This window comes from Pan paniscus, chromosome 1, assembly GCF_029289425.2.
Source record: "Pan paniscus chromosome 1, NHGRI_mPanPan1-v2.0_pri, whole genome shotgun sequence".
In the NCBI taxonomy this organism is placed as follows: domain Eukaryota; kingdom Metazoa; phylum Chordata; class Mammalia; order Primates; family Hominidae; genus Pan; species Pan paniscus.
In genome coordinates, this window is record NC_073249.2 from 160,371,198 (window position 1) to 160,394,518 (window position 23,321).

General features: G+C 41.0%; 1 protein-coding gene and 1 long non-coding RNA gene across 2 annotated transcripts in view; one reads left to right on the plus strand and one right to left on the minus strand.

Annotated features, from left to right (window-relative positions):
- The first annotated feature begins 9,035 nt into the window (after positions 1 to 9,035).
- The window catches only part of LOC134729648 (uncharacterized), a 105,310-nt gene continuing 91,024 nt past the window's right edge, over positions 9,036 to 23,321 (plus strand). Inside the window, exons 1-2 of the long non-coding RNA XR_010110939.1 lie at positions 9,036 to 9,132; positions 12,383 to 12,486. This is a non-coding gene — a long non-coding RNA (uncharacterized LOC134729648). The remainder of the gene's footprint in view (positions 9,133 to 12,382; positions 12,487 to 23,321) is intronic.
- Positions 15,268 to 17,429, minus strand: LOC129398737 (endogenous retrovirus group FC1 Env polyprotein-like). The gene is made up of 2 exons (XM_055117685.2): positions 17,215 to 17,429; positions 15,268 to 16,093 (listed from the first exon to the last, which is right to left on the minus strand). The coding sequence occupies exon 2, from the start codon at positions 16,068 to 16,070 to the stop codon at positions 15,546 to 15,548; it is 525 nt and encodes a 174-aa protein (XP_054973660.1). The 5' UTR covers positions 16,071 to 16,093; positions 17,215 to 17,429; the 3' UTR covers positions 15,268 to 15,545.

The following is a 23,321-nucleotide window of genomic DNA, read 5'->3' on the forward strand; positions in this document are numbered from 1 at the left end:
AGAAGCTGAGAAAATTAGCTTTCAAGTAGTCTGGAGAACAGGAAAATCAGCCCTGTTTCTTCTTTTCTGGGTTTAGGTACAGGGATGGGTGTGAAATCCTCTCTCTGTTTAAAGATGAACGTATAACAATACTACTGTTAGTCGAATGGCATTTTAAGCACTGGGCAGTTAAGGAAAGATGAAGGGAATGGGACAAATGAAATATAGGTTAATATGAATAAATATTGACAGAAGAGGTAGGCTCTGAGAGACTGAAAGTTTGGGAAAATTTTATAAATAAATTAATTCAAAGTTTGATTCTGAGAGCATTGTGCAACATACAATCAATTATATAATACACAGTTCAATCCAAAGATCAGGGCTATTCCTTCATAAACACACATATGTGCAAATACATGCACATACACACACACAGCCTTATCTAATGAACTACAACTCTCGAATCATGATTCTTCCTGTGCATGTGTAGTCTCTTCCAGCAGAGAGAAATGGATGACAAGAAAATAAATTGATAGCCCACTATTATTTTAAAATGTCAACTGTCAAGTTCACTTTAGGCTCTTGTTCATTTAGACTCATGTTCAGACTCATTTACAAGTCCATTAAACTAGAGAATGATGCACCTTTTGAACAAAAGTCCATTGTAATGATCCTCAATTTCTTTCTACCTCAATAGAATTTTGCAGTAAGAAGCAGTGTCTTTTTCCTACTGATGATCCTTACTGCTTCAAAAATTATTGTTTTATCCAAACTCATTAAAGATTCAGTTACATTTGTGAGTCAATGTTACAAACGCAAGAGAGTATTTCAGCATGCTTTACATGCATTTTCAATAAACAGAATAGAAAAACATTAGAAAATCATTTTGGTTTGTTTTCTGATTGCATACTTATTAAGGAGGTTTTTTGTAAATAGGAAAAAAACATAAAAACAAAGATAAAAATCTTCAGTAATCCTTTCCAGAAATAAGTATTGCTAAAGATATAAATATATACACATAGTTATTGATCAGGTATAAGAAATGCTATTTTTAAATAAAAATAATTTTTAAAAACTCACAGCCGCTGCTCCTGCCTTCTTGATTAATGGCAGATTATGATAGATGGTTCTTCTGATTTATTTGAGGGGAAGCAGGATGGAAAGCACTTGACAAGCCTTTTTGGTGTCAATAGGTAGGATTGTTACCACATACTCCCAATACACTTTCACAGAACATGACTTGGATGGACAAGGACAAGACAAAGGGGGAGATGTATTTCCTTGAAGAAAAAGTAACAGGAAATGTAGTAGCTCAAGATTTGCAAGGAGGCCTATCATCATGGTGGGGACCTGGGAATGCACAGAGCTACACAGCCAGTGAGAAACTAAAAAGAAATGGAAGATTGGTATGTGCTAGATTTTTAGAAATAATAATATCTGCCACTGAACTGCAAATTGTTTTCTTTTCTCTGTTTTATTTATCGGAACCTCACCAACCCAATTTTCCACCAAAATTTAACTAAAATTCTATTGTACACTTAAGCTTTGTGTTTGCAATACTTTGGGTGAAATGTATGTAGAACACATTTAAAATCAAGATCATACTGTATATATGGAATATTGAATCCAATTTTTTCACTTTTTATCACAAACTTTATTGCATGTTGCTTATTAAAAATGGTTTTTAGTTGTGGCATAGAAATTTTTCCTATGGAAGTACTAACTTTTAAATAATAAGTGCCATAGTTTGGGGGCATATATGTATATGTGTGTATATATATGTGTATATAAAATCAGAAATGGGAGTTATTATGCATATAACTTTGTAAATAGTTTTGACTATTTTCTTAATGACAAGTACCCCAAAGCAAAATAATTGGGTCAAAATGATGAATATTGTTAACTTTTGGCATTAGTTACCAAATTTTAATCAGGAAAAGTTGCAACACAGTTCTATCTTGCAAGATACCCATTTCACCATGCCTTCATTAACATTAACAATCTTGACAAATTGATAATCAAAGAATAGAGTTTCCTTGTTTCTTTATTTTTGTGATATTAATTATGAAGTTTCAATTTTTGTATATTGAATGGGTATGCTTTTAACCTTTTTTTTCCTTTTAATGCCCTTTTCTTATTGACTTATATGATATCTTCCTATATTAAGGATGTTAACACTTTGTTATATATATGTTGCCTATATTTTTCCTAATTTGTTTTTCTAAACTAATTTTGATTATGGAAATAGTTGTCATGTTTAGGAGTTTAAATTTTTATATGGTCGAGTCTACCAAACCTTGTATCTGATGTCATCTAAATTTTCTTCAAAATATTATATATAATCTTTTATGTTTTAGGGTATCATCTATATTTTAGAGATTCTTTTAGAAGTTTGGTAGTTGTTTTTTTAATTAATTTATTTGTTTATTTATTTATTGTTATTATACTTTAAGTTTTAGGGTACATGTGCACATTGTGCAGGTTAGTTACATATGTATACATGTGCCATGCTGGTGCGCTGCACCCACTAACTCGTCATCTAGCATTACGTATATCTCCCAATGCTATCCCTCCCCCCTCCCCCAACCCCACAACAGTCCCCAGAGTGTGATGTTCCCCTTCCCGTGTCCATGTGTTCTCATTGTTCAATTCCCACCTATGAGTGAGAATATGCAGTGTTTGGTTTTTTGTTCTTGCGATAGTTTACTGAGAATGATGATTTCCAATTTCATCCATGTCCCTAAAAAGGACATGAACTCATCATTTTTTATGGCTGCATAGTATTCCATGGTGTATATGTGCCACATTTTCTTAATCCAGTCTATCATTGATGGCCATTTGGGTTGGTTCCAAGTCTTTGCTATTGTGAATAATTCCGCAATAAACATACGTGTGCGTGTGTCTTTATAGCAGCATGATTTATAGTCCTTCGGGTATATACCCAGTAATGGAATGGCTGGGTCAAATGGTATTTCTAGTTCTAGATCCCTGAGGAATCGCCACACTGACTTCCACAATGGTTGAACTAGTTTACTGTCCCACCAACAGTGTAAAAGTGTTCCTATTTCTCCACATCCTCTCCAGCACCTGTTGTTTCCTGACTTTTTAATGATTGCCATTCTAACTGGTGTGAGATGGTATCTCATTGTGGTTTCAATTTGCATTTCTCTGATGGCCAGTGATAGTAAGTATTTTTCCATGTGTTTTTTGGCTGCATAAATGTCTTCTTTTGAGAAGTGTCTGTTCATGTCCTTCGCCCACTTTTTGATGGGGTTGTTTGTTTTTTTCTTGTAAATTTGTTTGAGTTCATTGTAGATTCTGGATATTAGCCCTTTGTCAGATGAGTAGGTTGCGAAAATTTTCTCCCATTTTGTAGGTTGCCTGTTCACTCTGATGGTAGTTTCTTTTGCTGTGCAGAAGCTCTTTAGTTTAATTAGATCCCATTTGTCAATTTTGGCTTTTGTTGCCATTGCTTTTGGTGTTTTAGACATGAAGTCCTTGCCCATGCCTATGTCCTGAATGGTAATGCCTAGGTTTTCTTCTAGGGTTTTTATGGTTTTAGGTCTAACGTTTAAGTCTTTAATCCATCTTGAATTGATTTTTGTATAAGGTGTAAGGAAGGGATCCAGTTTCCGCTTTCTACATATGGCTAGCCAGTTTTCCCAGCACCATTTATTAAATAGGGAATCCTTTCCCCATTGCTTGTTTTTCTCAGGTTTGTCAAAGATCAGATAGTTGTAGATATGCGGCATTATTTCTGAGAGCTCTGTTCTGTTCCATTGATCTATATCTCTGTTTTGGTACCAGTACCATGCTGTTTTGGTTACTGTAGCCTTGTAGTATAGTTTGAAGTCAGGTAGTGTGATGCCTCCAGCTTTGTTCTTTTGGCTTAGGATTGACTTGGCGATGTGGGCTCTTTTTCGGTTCCATATGAACTTTAAAGTAGTTTTTTCCAATTCTGTGAAGAAAGTCATTGGTAGCTTGATGGGGATGGCACTGAATCTGTAAATTACCTTGGGCAGTATGGCCATTTTCACGACATTGATTCTTCCTACCCATGAGCATGGAATGTTCTTCCATTTGTTTGTAACCTCTTTTATTTCCTTGAGCAGCGGTTTGTAGTTCTCCTTGAAGAGGTCCTTCACATCCCTTGTAAGTTGGATTCCTAGGTATTTTATTCTCTTTGAAGCAATTGTGAATGGGAGTTCATTCATGATTTGGCTCTCTGTTTGTCTGTTATTTGTGTATAAGAATGCTTGTGATTTTTGTACATTGATTTTGTCTCCTGAGACTTTGCTGAAGTTGCTTATCAGCTTAAGGAGATTTTGGGCTGAGACAATGGGGTCTTCTAGATATACAATCATGTCATCTGCAAACAGGGACAATTTGACTTCCTCTTTTCCTAATTGAATACCCTTTCTTTCCTTCTCCTGCCTAATTGCCCTGGCCAGAACTTCCAACACTATGTTGAATAGGAGTGGTGAGAGAGGGCATCCCTGTCTTGTGCCAGTTTTCAAAGGGAATGCTTCCAGTTTGTGCCCATTCCGTATGATATTGGCTGTGGGTTTGTCATAGATAGCTCATATTATTTTGAAATACGTCCCATCAATATCTAATTTATTGAGAGTTTTTAGCATGAAGCATTGTTGAATTTTGTCAAAGGCCTTTTCTGCATCTATTGAGATAATCATGTGGTTTTTGTCTTTGGTTCTGTTTATATGCTGGATTACATTTATTGATTTGCATATATTGAACCAGCCTTGCATCCCAGGGATGAAACCCGCTTGATCGTGGTGGATAAGCTTTTTGATGTGCTGCTGGATTTGGTTTGCCAGTATTTTATTGAGGATTTTTGCATCAATGTTCATCAAAGATATTGGTCTAAAATTCTCTTTTTTCATTGTGTCTCTGCTCGGCTTTGGTATCAGGATGATGCTGGCCTCATAAAATGAGTTAGGGAGGATTCCCTCTTTTACTATTGATTGGAATAGTTTCAGAAGGAATGGTACCAGCTCCTCCATGTACCTCTGGTAGAATTCGGCTGTGAATCCATCTGGTCCTGGACTCTTTTTGGTTGGTAAGCTATTGATTATTGCCACAATTTCAGATCCTGTTATTGGTCTATTCAGAGATTCAACTTGTTCCCGGTTTAGTCTTGGGAGAGTGTATGTGTTGAGGAATTTATCCATTTCTTCTAGATTTTCTAGTTTATTCGCGTAGAGGTGTTTGTAGTATTCTCTGATGGTAGTTTGTATTTCTGTGGGATCGGTGGTGATATCCCCTTTATCATTTTTTATTGCATCTATTTGATTCTTCTCTCTTTTTTTCTTTATTAGTCTTGCTAGCGGTCTATCAATTTTGTTGATCCTTTCAAAAAACCAGCTCCTGGATTCATTAATTTTTTGAAGAGTTTTCTGTGTCTCTGTTTCCTTCAGTTCTCCTCTGATTTTAGTTATTTCTTGCCTTCTGCTAGCTTTTGAATGTGTTTGCTCTTGCTTTTCTAGTTCTTTTAATTGTGATGTTAGGGTGTCAATTTTGGATCTTTCCTGCTTTCTCTTGTGGGCATTTAGTGCTATAAATTTCCCTCTACACACTGCTTTGAATGTGTCCCAGAGATTCTGGTATGTTGTGTCTTTGTTCTTGTTGGTTTCAAAGAACATCTTTATTTCTGCCTTCATTTCATTATGTACCCAGTAGTCATTCAGGAGCAGGTTGTTCAGTTTCCATGTAGTTGAGTGGTTTTGAGTGAGATTCTTCATCCTGAGTTCTAGTTTGACTGCACTGTGGTCTGAGAGATAGTTTGTTATAATTTCTGTTCTTTTACATTTGCTGAGGAGAGCTTTACTTCCAAATATGTGGTCAATTTTGGAATAGGTGTGGTGTGGTGCTGAAAAAAATGTATATTCTGTTGATTTGGGGTGGAGAGTTCTGTAGATGTCTATTAGGTCCGCTTGGTGCAGAGCTGAGTTCAATTCCTGGGTATCCTTGTTGACTTTCTGCCTCGTTGATCTGTCTAATGTTGACAGTGGGGTGTTAAAGTCTCCCATTATTAATGTGTGGGAGTCTAAGTCTCTTTGTAGGTCACTCAGGACTTGCTTTATGAATCTGGGTGCTCCTGTATTGGGTGCATATATATTTAGGATAGTTAGCTCTTCTTGTTGAATTCATCCCTTTACCATTATGTAATGGCCTTTTTTGTCTCTTTTGATCTTTGTTGGTTTAAAGTCTGTTTTATCAGAGACTAGGATTGCAACCCCTGCCTTTCTGTGTTTTCCATTTGCTTGGTAGATCTTCCTCCATCCTTTTATTTTGAGCCTATGTGTGTCTCTGCACATGAGATGGGTTTCCTGAATACAGCACACTGATCGGTCTTGACTCTTTATCCAATTTTCCAGTCTGTGTCTTTTAATTGGAGCATTTAGTCCATTTACATTTAAAGTTAATATTGTTATGTGTGAATTTGATCCTGTCATTATGATGTTAGTTGGTTATTTTGTTCGTTAGTTGATGTAGTTTCTTCCTAGTCTTGATGGTCTTTACATTTTGGCATGATTTTGCAGCGGCTGGTACCGGTTGTTCCTTTCCACATTTAGCGCTTCCTTCAGGAGCTCTTTTAGGGCAGACCTGGTGGTGACAAAATCTCTCAGCATTTGCTTGTCTGCAAAGGATTTTATTTCTCCTTCACTTATGAAGCTTAGTTTGGCTGGATATGAAATTCTGGGTTGAAAATTCTTTTCTTTAAGAATGTTGAATATTGGCCCCCACTCTCTTCTGGCTTGTAGAGTTTCTGCCGAAAGATCCACTGTTAGTCTGATGGGCTTCTCTTTGAGGGTAACCCTACCTTTGTCTCTGGCTGCCCTTAACATTTTTTCCTTCATTCCAACTTTGGTGAATCTGACAATTATGTGTCTTGGAGTTGCTCTTCTCGAGGAGTATCTTTGTGGCGTTCTCTGTATTTCCTGAATCTGAATGTTGGCCTGCCTTGCTAGATTGGGGAAGTTCTCCTGGATAATATCCTGCAGAGTGTTTTCCAACTTGGTTCCATTCTCCCTGTCACTTTCAGGTACACCAATCAGACGTAGATTTGGTCTTTTCACATAGTCCCATTTTTCATGGAGGCTTTGCTCGTCTCTTTTTATTCTTTTTTCTCTAAACTTCCCTTCTCGCTTCATTTCATTCATTTCATCTTCCATTGCTGAAACCCTTTCTTCCAGTTGATTGCATCGGCTCCTGAGGCTTCTGCATTCTTCACGTAGTTCTCGAGCCTTGGTTTTCAGCTCCATCAGCTCTTTTAAGCACTTCTCTGTATTGGTTATTCTAGTTATACATTCTTCTAAATTTTTTTCAAAGTTTTCAAATTCTTTGCCTTTGGTTTGAATGTCCTCCCGTAGCTCGGAGTAATTTGATCGTCTGAAGCCTTCTTCTCTCAGCTCGTCAAAGTCATTCTTCATCCAGCTTTGTTCCCTTGCTGGTGAGGAACTGTATTCCTTTGGAGGAGGAGAGGCACTCTGCTTTTTAGAGTTTCCAGTTTTTCTATTCTGTTTTTTCCCCATCTTTGTGGTTTTATCTACTTTTGATCTTTGATGATGGTGATGTACAGATGGGTTTTTGGTGTGGATGTCCTTTCTGTTTGTTAGTTTTCGTTCTAACAGACAGGACCCTCAGCTGCAGGTCTGTTGGAGTACCGGGCCGTGTGAGGTGTCAGTCTGCCCCTGCTGGGGGGGTGCCTCCCAGTTAGGCTGCTCAGGGGTCACGGGTCAGGGACCCACTTGAGGAGGCAGTCTGCCCGTTCTCAGATCTCCAGCTGTGTGCTGGGAGAACCACTGCTCTCTTCAAAGCTGTCAGACAGGGACATTTAAGTCTGCAGGTTACTGCTGTCTTTTTGTTTTTCTGTGCCCTTCCCCCAGAGGTGGAGCCTACAGAGGCAGGCAGGCCTCCTTGAGCTGTGGTGGGCTCCACCCAGTTCGAGCTTCCCGGCTGCTTTGTTTACTTAAGCAAGCCTGGGCAATGGCGGGCGCCCCTCCCCCAGCCTCGCTGCCGCCTTGGAGTTTGATCTCAGACTGCTGTGCTAGCAATCAGCGAGACTCCGTGGGCGTAGGACTCTCCGAGCCAGGTGCGAGATATAATCTCGCCGTGCGCCGTTTTTTAAGCCCGTCGGAAAAGCGCAGTATTCGGGTGGGAGTGACCCGATTTTCCAGGTGCCGTCACCCCTTTCTTTGACTCGGAAAGGGAACTCCCTGACCCCTTGTGCTTCCCGAGTGAGGCAATGCCTCGCCCTGCTTCGGCTCGCGCACGGTGCGCGCACCCACTGACCTGCGCCCACTGTCTGGCACTCCCTAGTGAGATGAACCCGGTACCTCAGAGGGAAATGCAGAAATCACCCGTCTTCTGCGTCGCTCACGCTGGGAGCTGTAGACCGGAGCTGTTCCTATTCGGCCATCTTGGCTCCTCTCTCCAGGTAGTTCTTATATTATTGAATGTTTGCATTTATTTCTGTATTTCATTAGAATTTCACAGGCAAACTTGGGGGATGGCAGTATTAGTATTCTCTCAGGATAATCTGGAAGATATTTTTAAAAATTTTTGGTTAGCCAGACAATTCAATTCACCAAAAGTTTACTACATGTCTTAGGATGTTTTCAGCTGGAAAAGCAAAATGAAACAAAATTTGAAAGTGGCTTAAACAATAAAGGATTTGTTACTTTACATAATATCACATCTGAAAGTGGACGTTTTCATAGTGTGCTAATCCAGTGCTCTTCTAAATGATCCAGGAGTCTCAAACCTTTCTACTCTGGAGGCATTGCCTCTCCTCGTCTTTGCTGAAGCCAGAGGTCATGTGCTCACACAATCATATGGAGAAGCATAAATGAGCTATTTCTCATCACCTAGCTCTTTTTATCAGGATTAAAAATCTTTCCTCAAAAAGTCCAGAAGCATACTTCCCTCTAGCCTAGTTGGCCAAGATTACATAACGTGCCTCCGATGGAACCAATCACTGGTGAAGGGAATGCAATTATCGTGATTCTAGATTAACTGCAATAATTGACATTCATCCCCTGGAGCTGGGATAGAAAGCCGATTTACAGCATCGCTGAGCAGGAAAAAAGAGAAGGCTGTTGAACAGGAGGCAACAGGCAATGACATAATTAAGTAAGTACTGCATAAGTTTATATTTTAAAGTACAATTGAAGTTCTCATTTATGAATTAACCTTGTTTTCTTGTAACTGGAATTGCGTCTCGATTCAATCTAAGTTGAGATTATAAGTGATCTGATTGTATGCTCTAATCTTCCAAGTTGTTTTGAGAAAGATCTTCAAAGTTGTTTTAAAAGATCATTCTCATCGGAGAGGAAAGGCAGAAATTTAAAGTCAGAACTGAGAGGAGTTGGCAAGAAGGAGAAAGACAGTAAAAGTGAGAGGTGGTTCCAAAGAATTGATGTGACAATAAAGTGATGGTGATGCCCAGCAGAAGAAAAAAATCTTAAAATTGTCTGCTGTATTTCAAATATAAACTTGTGTTTTATTTATTGCCTTCTAATAGCAAGCAATTAGTCTATTGTCATTTTGATTTAATTATCAATGTTAAAACAGTAATAGCAATTTTCCCACTCTTTGATGAGAAAGCTGCTGATTCATCTCTGAAAATCTTCAGAATTTTATTTCGGACATTAGTATTAGCCACTTTTATTTACCTCTTACCAGAAACCACCTATGAAATGCCCTCATTCTATTTCCCCCTTTAATTTTTTAGCTGTTTTTTGGTTCTGGTTGAATTTGAATTCTTACCCTATCCCCTGAGTAAATCAGTTTTTAAAAATTGTAGTTGTTCTCATGTTTAAATATTTAACTTTTGTATAGCATTTCTCCATTTATATTTTTAAAAACTGCAAATATTTTCTTATTTGAACCTTGCATTTTCTGTGAAATGTAATTATTATTATTACTATTTTCATTATAAAAATGAAAGAACTGAGGTTGAAAGAAGTAACTTGATTATGGGGACATAGCTAATAGGTGGGACACCAGAACTAGAATAAGTTCTGTGAAGCCCTAGAACCTACCATCCACTATACCATGCTATTCTCATTGAAAGGGAAATCACATAGAAGAGTGTGTTCAGGGGTAAATATTCATTTTAGAGATTTTTTTTTCATTCTTTCAAAGTTTTTTTTTTCTGGGAACCCCACTTTTTTGTTGTTTCATTGTTTTGTTTTTAATTATTATATTTGGTTCACAGGTACATGTGCAGGTTTGGCATATGGGTAAATTGCATGTCACAGTTGTTTGGTGTACACATTATTTCATCACCCAGGTAATAAGTGAAGTACACAAATAGTTTTAGATCCTCTCCCTCCTCCCACCTTCCAACCTCAAGTAAGCCCCAGTGTCTGTCATTTCCTTCTTCGTGTCCATGTGTACCCAATGATTAGCTTCCACCTATGAAAACATGCATATTTGGTTTTCTGTTTCTGTGTTAGTTCACTTAGGATTATGGCCTCCAGCTTCATCTATCTTGCTGCAGAGGACATGATCTCATTCTTTTTATCACAGCATAGTATTCCATCATGTATGTGTGCCACATTTTTAAAATCCAATCTACCATTGATAGACGTTTAGGTTGATTCCATGACTGCTATTGTGAACAGTGCTGTGATGAACATACACGTGCATGTGTCTTTATGATAAAACAATTTATATTTCTTTGAGTATATACCCAATAATAGCATTGCTGGATCAAATGGTAATTCTCCTTTAAGGTCTCTGAGAAATTGCCACACTACTCTCCACTATAGTTGAGTTAATTTACATTTCTACCAGCAGCGTATAGGCATTCCCTTTTCTCCAAAATCCTGCCAGCATCTGCTATTTTTTGCCTTTTTAGTAATAGCCATTCTAACTGGTATTTCACAAAATGTTACAAATACCAAACATGGGATAGAAAGAGACAAGGGGGTGGAGTGTATGATGAATCAGCCCTAGCTTCTTATTAGAGGAATTACTCATAGTCTAGTTGGGAGACAAGTGATTTTTATTGCTATGTATCGTGTTGGGTGTGCTATGAGAAGTAGGTAAGAACACGCAGCTTCCGGGAGGAAACGATATTCAATCTCTGCCTTAAAAGGCGAGTAGCAGAAGCAATAATAGGCAGTTTGGGAAAGAGAACAACCTACGTCAAAGGCAAAGAGTCATGAGAATGCTGGACACAATTGAGGAAGAGCTGTCTTACAGAGAGAACGTAATGGAAGCTATAGCTGTGAAGGGCTCTGGATGTAGGACTAAGGAGTTTAGGTTTTACCCTGGATCAAATACGAAGTCTTTGGAAGTTTTAAAACTGCTGCCTTTGAGTAACTGATTGAGCCACTAGGTATCAACAAAAGACACAGCTCAATTGAAATGGACTCACTTTGTTAAAAATAAGTGATTGTGATTCTTCTGCCTTTACTCACACGTTCTTTGGGCTGCTGTCTTCTTGTTGAACAGCTTGTGCACAGAGTTTTCAATCCTGGCTGTTCCACTCAAGTGAATGCATCCGTAGGAGAGTTGAACTAGATTCCAGAGTAGCCATGCCCCTTCTGAGTTCTGGGTTCTTCTTAGCCTTAGGCCACTTTGAGATTTGAACTTCCTTGTCCCTGACCTTGAGCCTCCCTGACTCTGATGACCTCTAATCCTGGCAGTGGAATAGGCAAGCTGCAAGGTCAGCAAAGGCCACCTGCATCACATATGCAAGCCTGGGGGGCCTGTCCTGAGCTCCATTCATGCTGGTCCTTAGAGTGTTTATGTTTAGAAGACAGAGGGAGCCTAAGAAGTGATTTTTTTTTTTTTTTTTTTTTTTTTTTTGGGACAGGTTCTTACTGTCTTGCCCAGGCTGGAGTGCAGTGGTGCAATCTTGGCTCACTGCAACCTCCGCCTCCCAGGCTCAAGCGATTCTCCTGCTGCAGCTTCCCAAGTAGCTGGGACTACAGGCATCCACAACCATGCCCAGCTAATTTTTGTATTTTTTGGTAGAGACGGGGTTTCACCATGCCAGGCTGGTCTTGAACTCCTGATCTCAAGTGATCTGCCCGCCTCGGCCTCCCATAGTGCTGGGACTACAGACATGAACTACGGCGCCTGGCTGAGAAGTGATTTTTTTTAACTGCAAATGTTATCTTATTTGGTTCTCATATTATCTGCAAAAATGTAATTGTTATTATTCTCACTATAAAAATAAAAATTTTAAAAACCCAAGCTCAGAAAAGAGTCATGGTCAAGAGTGAATACATAGCAGGCCAGGGCTCTGTAGGCTTGTTTTCCTGCTGTGCCTATTGCCAAATGCTTGAAAATCCTGAAGTACAAACATAACAGTCTGAATTAAATTTCATTGATTTTATCTTTCTCTTCCTTTTCTCACTCTGTGCAGTTGTTAATGGAATTCTAGCCAAAAGGATGTGGGAGGAAAGGAAGGAGCCACAAAGGGAGAATCATGCCTAAGAGTTAACTATGGTACTCTGAAGCAGAACAGAGGTATGTGTTAAATTTTTATACTGTAAGTATAATTCCTTTGAAAATTTTGATGTCTCCTGAGATATTATACAATGACTCATTATTGAAATAATATGAAATAGAATAAAAAATGCACTTTGTGACTTCTAACTGACATGCACTCATCTCTATTTCCCCTAAGTCAACAATTTTATTTAATCTACCTTGAAGAGAAAAAACAAATCTGAAATTCAAAAGGCTACAAATTTGGGTCCAGGTCATACTAGAGCAAGTAAAGGCAGGTATAATTTAATTAATTTTTAATTTATCTCTGGTGGTCACGGTTGTTGGGAGTCAGATGTAGGGGATTTGGGTAGCCATGTGCTGCCATTGCCATGGAGAACAGAACTGCCTAAGCTGATGAGCAGTGAGAAGCAGAATTTAGAGAAGAAACAGGAAGTCCTAGCTACATGCAGGTCCTGGTTCATATGGTTTCTGAGTTGAGCCTTCCTTGGATTCCATGAACCAGTTTGCCAGTTATTTACCTATTATCTCTCAGCTTCAGTCAACCCTTCTGTATTCTGCAAACTGCATTTCCCAGGCCCCTCTGCTAGCTGGCTTCCCATGAGCTTATAAGAGGCACTAAAGGACATAAGAATGCCTAAGGGAAAGAGCCTGTCCTTTCTGTTTTCTGTTTTTGGCAGCATCTTTGCACTAGTGGCAGTTGGCTGCAGCTTCCAGTGTCTTTGCCCCTGAGTAGCAGGCTTAGCACAGGCCCCCAGAGGCGCCAACAGCAGCTGGAAGGGAGCTGCCTCTTCCTCAGCAATCTTAGTCCACAGAGCACCTCCCCTGAAATCCATGGCCCTGGAAACATACTCCTTCTATTCTGTTTCCCCAGCGTTCCCCCTCCTAGAGGAGGTAGTTTCTTCCTGCAGTTACCATTTCTGAGTTAGTTCAGGGTCCCTTTTTTGCCCTTTCATGCTTCCAACATCTGTGAAACTATTTCCTGTACTATATATGATTCCCTCAGATAACTAAGTGTGATATTTATTTTTCTGAGTGATACATAAATAACTCCCCCTTGTCTAGGTAGTTTAAACTAAACTGATTTCTTGCAATCAAATTGCTCTTGACCAACACAATTAACTTTATGGTTACTGAGTAGAACAGCAAAACAAACACAGAGTGTTTTTTACTTGCTTATTGTCTGTCTCCCTACAGTAGAATGAATATAAAGTGTTGAACTGCTTTATATACATGATTTTATTTAATACTCTCCTTGCTGTGAGGTCGGTGTATTGATCAAAGAGGTCTGCTTCAGCGTTCATTTCTACCCCTTCACAACTCCTGCACACACATGCATGCTCAAACACTGTGTTCCCACAGTCACTTAAGCTCTTTCCCTGCCTCTAAGAGTGACCAGGTGGGCAGACTTCATACTTGTTTTTAAGGAACTGGTTTATTCCTAATACCAAAGAAGAAAGGACCTCTGCATGCCAGACTGAAATGACATCTGATTTGTGAGTGATACTTCCAAAGAAGCAGAACCAAAACTGTGAATACTGTCTGCAGCCTGGTAGCTCCGAAAGACAGACCTGGGACAAAGGGCACTGGGATTTGAATAGACAGACTGAGGTCCTCGCTTTCCAGAAACTTATTTTAGTAACTAAGCCTTGCAAAGAAACTTTTGAGGCTCCAAGGCCAGGGATGGGGCTTTTATCTCATTTAACATATTAGAGGCATGAATCTTTGACTAGATTACCTCCTAGTTACTAGGAGGTAACGAGGGTATAGGAATGATTACAGACGGACCCACTGTAAGATCATCCACTGGGTGCCAGAGCACTCTGCCCTGATTCCCGACTCATACAGATTCCTCACTGTGCTGTATCCTTACTGTTCAATCCAGTAAAGCTTTTGTTAAAGAAAAAATGTGATACTCACCTAGCAGGGACCAGTAATTTGGTGAAGGACCAAGTTAATGGGTTTTATTTCACATTTGTGGAAGCTGAGGCATAGTTAGATTAATTAACTTACCTGGGACCACACAGATAAGAGGTGAAAGATCTCGGCTTTGAAGCTATATAGCTCCAAATCTCATATATTTAACCATTATAATGAATTGTTTTATCTCCTTCCGAATGAGATCAAGAAGTGATTTCTTTTTATCCCTTCCCTATCTTTCACTGTTGCTCTCAGTTTATAGGGCATTGCCTTGCATTGAGCAGAAATTCAAAGAATGAATATTGAATATCATTCAGTATTTTGAATGAGTGTTTTTAAAAAGACGCTCTTGATGAACTTAATCTTCTTTCCATTGTCCAAAGAGACCTTGCTCCAGGGCGTTTGAGGAATTTTCAAGCAGTTTCTGGGAAGTCAGATCTCTGCTTTAACCAGAACAGTTCTGCTGGTTTCTCTGTTGTATAATACATAATCTGTTTTACATAAGATTCATCTGAGAAGAGACTTCTGCTACGAAAACAATTTTGAAGATTCTTGTTATAGAGAAGACTGTTCAAGCTACCCAAACTACTTCCTTTATATATATATATTTAATTTTCTTTTATCAAGATTCCTAAAGAAACAGATATTTTCATACTTTTTTTGACATTTAAAAAGTTGGGCCATGAAATCTTAAGAGGCAGGCCACTGGTATTAAAATATTGATGGTAGAAAATGTTATGCCCAGACCGTTAGTTCCCCAAAGAAGACCACCAGAGTCCAGAGTCAAAGCCAAGCGGCAAGGATCTTTACTACAAGTTCGAACTTGGTCCCTCCATTCCACAGCATACAAGAGGGCCCTGAACAATGCGCGTGTTTGCTTTTTATAGCCTGAAAGTTACAGGGGAACAAAGGAATTCTTTTGGTTCCCGCTCTTTCAGTAAAACTTTGAATGGCTGTCCCCTTATCGGAGACTTTCCTGGTGGTGTTTGTACTGGGCTCAGGAAGTTTGAGAGATATATGGCGATATGTGGTGGGATGGGAGGATGGGATGTGTTTGTACTGGGCTTGTTTGTTTTGAGCCCGGGGCTGAGGAATGTGCCCGGCTCCTTTCATTCCCCCCTTTCTTTTCAGGTATTTTTTAGAGCCAATCTTGGGTCTTATAAGTCTGATTCTGTTTCAGCGTTTACAGGTTGGTATTGGGCTCTGAGGACCATGAGTTGTACAGTGTTAAACCTTTCTTTAACGAACCGCAAAATTCTGTTAACAACACAAGGTCCTACAGTAAGCAGAAATAGTAGACTCAGCAGGGGTCCAAGGAAGGGGGCTAACAGAGAAAACATAGATGAGTTCCACCATTGGTCTGCAGCTGAAGCAAACTGCCGTGTTCTTACTTCTGTGCTTAACTTGCGTAACTGTTGGACCCGGTCTTCCACGAGCCCTGATTCATTTATGTAGAAACAACAGTCTTCCTTTAGAAACATACACGTTCCCCCTTTTTCAGCAGTGAGTAGGTCTAAGGCCCTCCGGTTCTGCAAGGTTACCTGTGCTAGGGACGTGAGCTGCCGCTGGAGGGAGGCAAGGGACTCAGCTGACTCCTCCATAGCAACGGCAAATTGTTGGTACAGCTTGTTACTTTCTATGAGGGTGTGACCTAGGGCTCCCCCAGCCAGTCCGGCCGCCATGAAGGATGCGGTGAGGGAGATTCCTGCAATGAGGGGGAGAAATATGGCTCGTGCAGGTCTCGGTCTAGGGTCTGGGTGAATAACAGCACTAGTCCAGTTACCGGTATACCCTAGGAACTCGCCGGAAGTAAGTAGAGTTAACCGGGGAACTAATGTGACAGGAAGACACAGTAGGTTGGTAACAGAGGGGCTTGATAGGTTTTTAGATAATGTTCCATTACACCAGAAGAATATGCCTGACGGAGCCCTTAAGGTGATGTTAGGGGGCGTTGCAGTGATGTTGCAGAGGCTGGAATTAGTTCCTGAGAAACAGTAGGGAAACTTTTCTTGACTGGGGTTTAGGTATAGTGGCACGTTAGGGATAGGGGCATATGAGAGGTTTCGGTGGTTGTTAGCTTGGGCAGAGGTGGAGGATCTCCATGGCAGGGGGACAGCGGTTAGCGGTGGACGCCCTAGAGTGGCACACAGAAAGCAGCCAGACAGGCTGTGAAGTCCTGTAAGGTTGGCAAGTTCTAATCCTTCTTGCAATAATTTTAACCAGGAAAAAGGATGTAAATCTTGTGTCAGGCGGTTTTCTTGTCGCTGGATATTTCCATGGACAAGGGGCCGTACCTGCACTAGACCCCGCCACAGATAGAGGTGACTGCTTGGCCATGTGGAGGCGGAGGAGTAGTATACAGCCCCGTGTTGAGGCGTGGTCCAGCGGGAGTTCCAGGGGTCTCTAACTATCCATGTATATGAAAGGTCTCTATCTCGTCTGCGATGGAAGGGCCATCTGGGATCTATCTGTTCTTTTCCACCCCACCATTGGTATTTATGGATGTTACAATAGTTATAAGGGCAGCCGGCACTTTGGTGCCATCAATAGTGCTTACAATTGTATTCAGTCTGATCATACTCGAAGCATATTATTGGTGCCACTGGTTTGGCTACTGGGAAATTGGTAAAATTTAGTAAACTTGGGCTATTGCACCCTGAGGAGGGGCAATCTGCACTTGCCACTAGTTTCCCGGGCTTATGAGGTTGCCCAGGGTGGGTATGGTTTTCATAAAGCCAGAATCTCCAGACAAAGGGATTAGGAGCTGGCTTTATGTTTTCCCCAGCGGCCACTAGGGCGACCAATGTTAGAGTTAGACTACCTAACTGCATGTTTGCAGTGAGCTATGCTGCCGGCGCAGGGTGAGTTTTAAGGGGTTGTTCTTAGCTCTGTCCACAGTCCACGTGTCCGGTGCTTCAGCCGCCGCCGTGATTGGCCCCAGAAGGTCGGAGGTTGGGTCCACTGGCTTGACGTGGGTGTAGTGGATCCACGACGCAATGCCTTCTACCTTCAGGGTGGTGGGTGTGGTCAGGAGTACTTGGAGTGGTCCTTTCCACCTGGGCTCTAGGGTCTCTTGTCGGTGTCGCTTAACCAGGACCCAGTCTCCCGGCTGGTACGGATGGGGTGTCGGTGGTGGACTGGTCTCATATAGCTCTTTCAGCTTGGGCCAGATTTCTTGGTGAATTTTCTGTAAGGCTTGTAAGGAAAATAAGAATTCAGAGACATTTTCTGTTTCAGACTTAAGCAGGTCATCTTTTAAGCTAGGAACCAGGGGTGGAGGTCTGCCATACATGATTTCGTAAGGGGTAAGGCCCAGTTTGTAAGGGGTATTACGGGCCCGGAACAGAGCATAGGGGAGAAGGACTACCCAATTAGCGCCAGTCTCTATAGTCAATTTAGTTAAGGTCTCTTTTAAGGTCCGATTCATCCTTTCTACCTGTCCTGAACTCTGGGGCCTGTAAGCGCAATGTAGTTTCCAATTTGCCCCAAGGATGGAAGCCAAGTCCTGACTTACCTTAGCGACGAAAGCGGGCCCATTATCTGACCCTATCTGGATGGGGAAGCCATACCTGGGAAGGATATCTTCCAGAATTTTCTTTGCTACGACCTGAGCAGTTTCTCTTTCGGTTGGGAATGCTTCAGTCCACCCTGAAAAAGTATCTACAAAGACAAGTAAGTACCGGTACCCGTACTTTCCTGGCTTTATTTCAGTAAAATCTACTTCCCAGTAGATACCGGGCCTGGTTCCCCTGAGCCTTGTTCCTGCTGCAGCTTGAGATTGGGGGTATGCGTTGTTAAGCTGGCAGACTTTGCAACTTGTCACGATACTGCTGGCCGTCTCAGCTATATGTCTGATTTTGAGCTTGGAGCGTCTGATCAGGTCTATCATCCGCCGGGCCCCCAGGTGGGTGGTTCGGTGGATGTGTTCTAACACCTGTTGTCCTAATTTTTCTGGTAGGATGGTTTGGTCATTAGTATCAGTCCACCACCCATTCTGGATTTGTTTCAGGGGAAGTTTGTGAATCCACTGGAGATCTTGTTCTGAATATTCAGGGAAATATGGCAAGTCCCGGGGGCCCGGGTCAGGGAGCTGGAGTGCAAGGAGTCGGCTGGGAGCCTTCGCCACATTCCTTGCAGTTTGGTCTGCCAGAAAGTTGCCTTGAGCAGTTGGAGTAGTTAGTTTCTGATGCCCTGGGCAATGTACAATGGCTAATTTTTCTGGCCTCCATAGGGCTGTGAGCAGGGCTAGGATCTCTTGCTTGTTTTTTATCTCTTTTCCTTCAGCCGTCAGTAACCCTCGCTCCCTGTAAATGGCCCCATGTATATGCGCCGTTGCAAAAGCATATCGGCTGTCTGTATATACTGTCAGCTTTTTCCCCGCCCCTAAGGTAAGGGCTTGGGTGAGCGCTATCAGTTCGGCCTTCTGGGCCGAAGTCCCCGGGGGCAGGGGTTCCGCCCAGATTACCTCAGTCTCTGAAGTTACTGCCGCTCCAGCGTACCTCTGGCCTTGATGCATGAAGCTGCTCCCATCAGTGAACCAGACGAGGTCGGCGTCAGGAAGTGGGCGGTCCTGCAGGTCTTCTCGAACTCCGTGCACCTGAGCTAGTATCTTGGTGCAGTCATGGAGTGGGGCGTCTAGGTCCAGGTTGGGCAGCAACGAGGCAGGGTTTAAGGTCATTGGGGGCAGGAAAATTATCCTGAGAGGATTTAGTAGTAGTCCTTGGTAGTGGGTGAGCCGGGCGTTACTCATCCATCGATTAGGTGGCTGTTTGAGTACACCTTCGATGGCATGTGGAGTAACGACCCGCAATTCTTGCCCCATGACAAGTTTATCAGCATCTTGCACCATCAGAGCCGTGGCCGCAATCATTCGGAGACAAGGGGGCCACCCGGCAGCTACTGGGTCTAACTTCTTCGACAGGTAGGCAACTGGCCTCCGCCAGGGGCCTAAGTTCTGAGTTATTACCGCCTTGGCAACACCCTTATTCTCATCCACGTATAAGTGGAAGGGCTTGGTAACATCAGGTAGTCCTAGTGCAGGCGCGGAGAGTAGGGCGGTTTTAATCTGTTGGAAGGCCAACTCGGCTTCGTCTGTCCAATTAAATGGCTGTTGCCCCCGTGTGGCCTGATACAAGGGTTTAGCCAGTTCTGCGAACCCAGGTATCCATAGTCTGCAAAATCTTGCCGACCCCAGGAATTCTCTCACTTGTCGGGTGGATTGTGGCCTGGGGATCTGAGAAGAGACTTCTGCTACGAAAACAATTTTGAAGATTCTTGTTATAGAGAAGACTGTTCAAGCTACCCAAACTACTTCCTTTATATATATATTTTTAATTTTCTTTTATCAAGATTCCTAAAGAAACAGATATTTTCATACTTTTTTTGATATTTAAAAAGTTGGGCCATGAAATCTTTAGAGGCAGGCCACTGATATTAAAATATTGATGGTAGAAAAAAGAGATAGAAATTGGTGGTGACAAAGGAGGTACTACATGAGGAGTAGAAGTTTTGCTCTTACTGCACATCCTTGGAGAAAACACGAGCCATGTTCCTGAACCTCTAAATGTCATTGCTGTCAAGGAAGAAGCTGCTGCAATGGTTGGGGCAGAGATTGATGAAATCTTAGAGCAGGAGTCTGCAACCCCCAGGCCGTGGACTGGTACCAGTCCATGGCCTGTTAGGAAATGGGCCACACAGCAGGAGGTCAGCATGGGCGAGAGAACATTACCACCTGAGTTCTACCTCCTGTCAGATCAGTGGCAGCATTAGATTCTCACAGGAGCACGAACCCTATTGTGAACTGTGCATGCGAAGGATCTAGGTTACGTGCTCCTTATGAAAATCTATCAAATGCCTGATGATGACCTGAGATGAAACACTTTCATCCTGAAACCACCTCCCTCACCAACCAGTTCATGGAATAATTGTCTTCCCTGAAACTGGAACCTGGTGGCAGAAAGGTTGGGGACCACTGCGTTAGAGGTCCCTGCCAGGCCTGGATTCTGCTAGATTCACTTTCTCATTGCATTTTGGCTCTGCTCACCTGTCACCTTCACAGAGAGTCATCCCTGACATTGCTGTCTATAAGAAATGTATGCATCTCACATCAGTCTCCTTGCACTTATTCTGCAATTTGTAAAAAAATTCCATTTCTCTCTACTTGAATTATATTATGTTTGTGTTTTTTATTTATTGTCTGTCTCCCTACACTAGAATGTAAGATCCTTGAGGAGAGACACTTTGTCTCTAGTATTCACTTCTGTTTTCTCAGTGCTGTAGACAATCAATTTTGTTTTCTGTTGAATGGATGAGTAAATAATTTCCATATTTTGAGCTTTTCTTGGGCAGAGCTAAAACTCTACAACTCTGTGCATTGCAGAAAGGGTTTGGAACAGACACTGGTCTATGTTTTCTTTTTTAGTTCTTTTCTAAGTGAAGCTAAAAATTACTTTTCCTGTCCAGAATATTAAGTTTACACTGTGCCTCCATATTCACAACTAATGGGGAGATAGAAATCCTTAGAAATTATAAAGTTAATTTTTACTTATATTTGTAAGTTTCTTAAGGAAATCACCTGATATTCTCAGGCATTGTAAAGCCTCATTTATTTAGCTCTCATTAATTACACCTCTCTACACATAAGAATGGGGTTTTAGCCAAATTCTACCAGATGTACAAAGAAGAGCTGGTACCATTCCTAAAGAAACTACTTCAAAAAATTGAGGAGGAGGGACTCCTCACCAACTGATTATATGAGGCCAATGTCATTCTGATATCAAAACCTGGCAGAGATACAACAGGAAAAGAAAACTTCAGGCCAATATCTTGATGGACAGTGATTCAAAAACCCTCAACAAAATAGTTGCAAACCAAATCCAGCAGCACATCAAAAAGCTAAGCTAATCCACCATGATCAAGTAGGCTTCATCCCTGAGATGCAAGGTTGTTTCAACATATGCAAATCAATAAATGTTATTCATCACACAAATAGAACTAAAGACAAAAATTACATGATTTTCTCAATAGATGCAGAAAAAGCTTTCAATAAAATTTAACACTCTTTCTGTAGTCCTAGCTACTCGGGAGGCTGAGGCAGGAGAATGGCGTGAACCCGGGAGGTGGAGCTTGCAGTGAGCCGAGATCGCGCTACTGCCTCCAGCCTGGGCGACAGAGCGAGACTCCGTCTCAAAAAAAAAAAAACAAAAAACAAACAAAAAAAAATTAACAGTCTTTCATTTAAAAACTCTCAACAAGCTAGGTATTGAAGGAACATACCTCAAAATAATAAGATTCATCTGCGACAAACCCACAGCCAACATTATACTGAATCGGCAAAAGCTAGAAGTATTCCCCTTAAAAACCAGCACAAGACAAGGATGCCCTTTCTCACCACTTCTACTCAAAAACATCATGGTACTGGTACAAAAATAGGAACATACACCAATGGAACAGAATAGAGAGCCCAGAAATAAGGGTACACACCTATGCCCACCTGATGTTTGGCAAAGCTGACAAAAACAAGCAATGGGGAAAAGACTCCCTATTCAATAAATGATGCTGGAATAACTGGCAAACCATATGCCAAAGACTGAAGCTGGACCCCTTCCTTACACCATATGCAAAAATCAACTCAAGATGAATTAAAGACTTAAATGTAAAACTCAAAACTATAAAAACCCTGGAAGACAACCTAGGCAATACCATCCTGGACATAGGAACGGGCAAAGCTTTCATGACAGGACACCAAAAGCAATCGCAACAAGTGCAAAAATTGACAAATGGGATCTAATTATACTTAAGAGCTTCTGCACAGCAAAAGACACTATCAACAGACTAAACAGACAACCTACAGAATGGGAGAAAATTTTTGTAAACTATGCATCTGACAATGGCCTAATATCCAGCATCTATAATAAACTTAAACAAATTTACAAGAGAAAAACAAACAACCTTATTAAAAAGTGGGCAAAGGACATGAACAGACACTTTTAAAAGAAGAAATATATGTGGCCAACAAACATATGTAAAAAAGCTCAATATCACTAATCATTAGAGAAATGCATATAAAAACTATAATGAGATACCATGTGACACCAGTCAGAATGGCTATTATTAAAAAGTCAAAAAACAACAGATGCTGGTGAGATTGTGGAGAAAATGGAACATGTATACATTGTTGATGGGAGTGTGAATTAATTCAACCACTGTGGAAAGCAGTATAGTGATTCCTCAAAGAGCTAAAAGCAGAACTATCATTCAACCCAGCAATCCCATTACTGGGTATATAACTAGAGGAATATAAATCATTCTACCATAATGACACAGGCACGCAAATGTTCATTGTGGCACTATTCACAATAACAAAGGCATGGAATCAACCTAAATGCCCTTCAGTAACAGACTGGATAAAGAAAAATGTGGTATATATATACCATAAAACACTATGCAGCCATAAGAAAAGAACAAGATCATGTATTTTGTGGGAACATGGATAGAGCTGAAGGTTATTATCCTAAGCAAACTAATGCAGGAAGAGAAAATAAAATACCACATCTCACTTATAAGTGGCAGCTAATTGATGAGAATGTGTGAAGATAAAGAAGGAAAGAACAGACACTGGGTTCTACTTAAGGGTGGAGGGTGAGAGGAGGGAGAGGAGCAGAAAAGATAACTACTTGGTATTGGGCTTAATTCCTGGGTAATGAAATAATCAATACAACAAACCCCCATGATGTGAGTTTACCTATGTAACAAACCTGCACATGTAACCCTAAACCTAAAATAAAAGTTAAAAAATAAGATAAAATAAAATGAAAATATTACCTACCAGGCAGATATACAGTGAATATTTAACAAGATAATAATGTATACTACTTAGTACCTTGTAGGCCAGTTTATATTTGAAATATAGTTACTTTTCTCCACCATCAGCT

Coding starts and splice junctions, on each gene's coding strand:
- LOC129398737 (XM_055117685.2), bottom strand. CDS start 16,070: ATGGCGGCCGGACTGGCTGGGGGAGCCCTAGGTCACACCCTCATAGAA.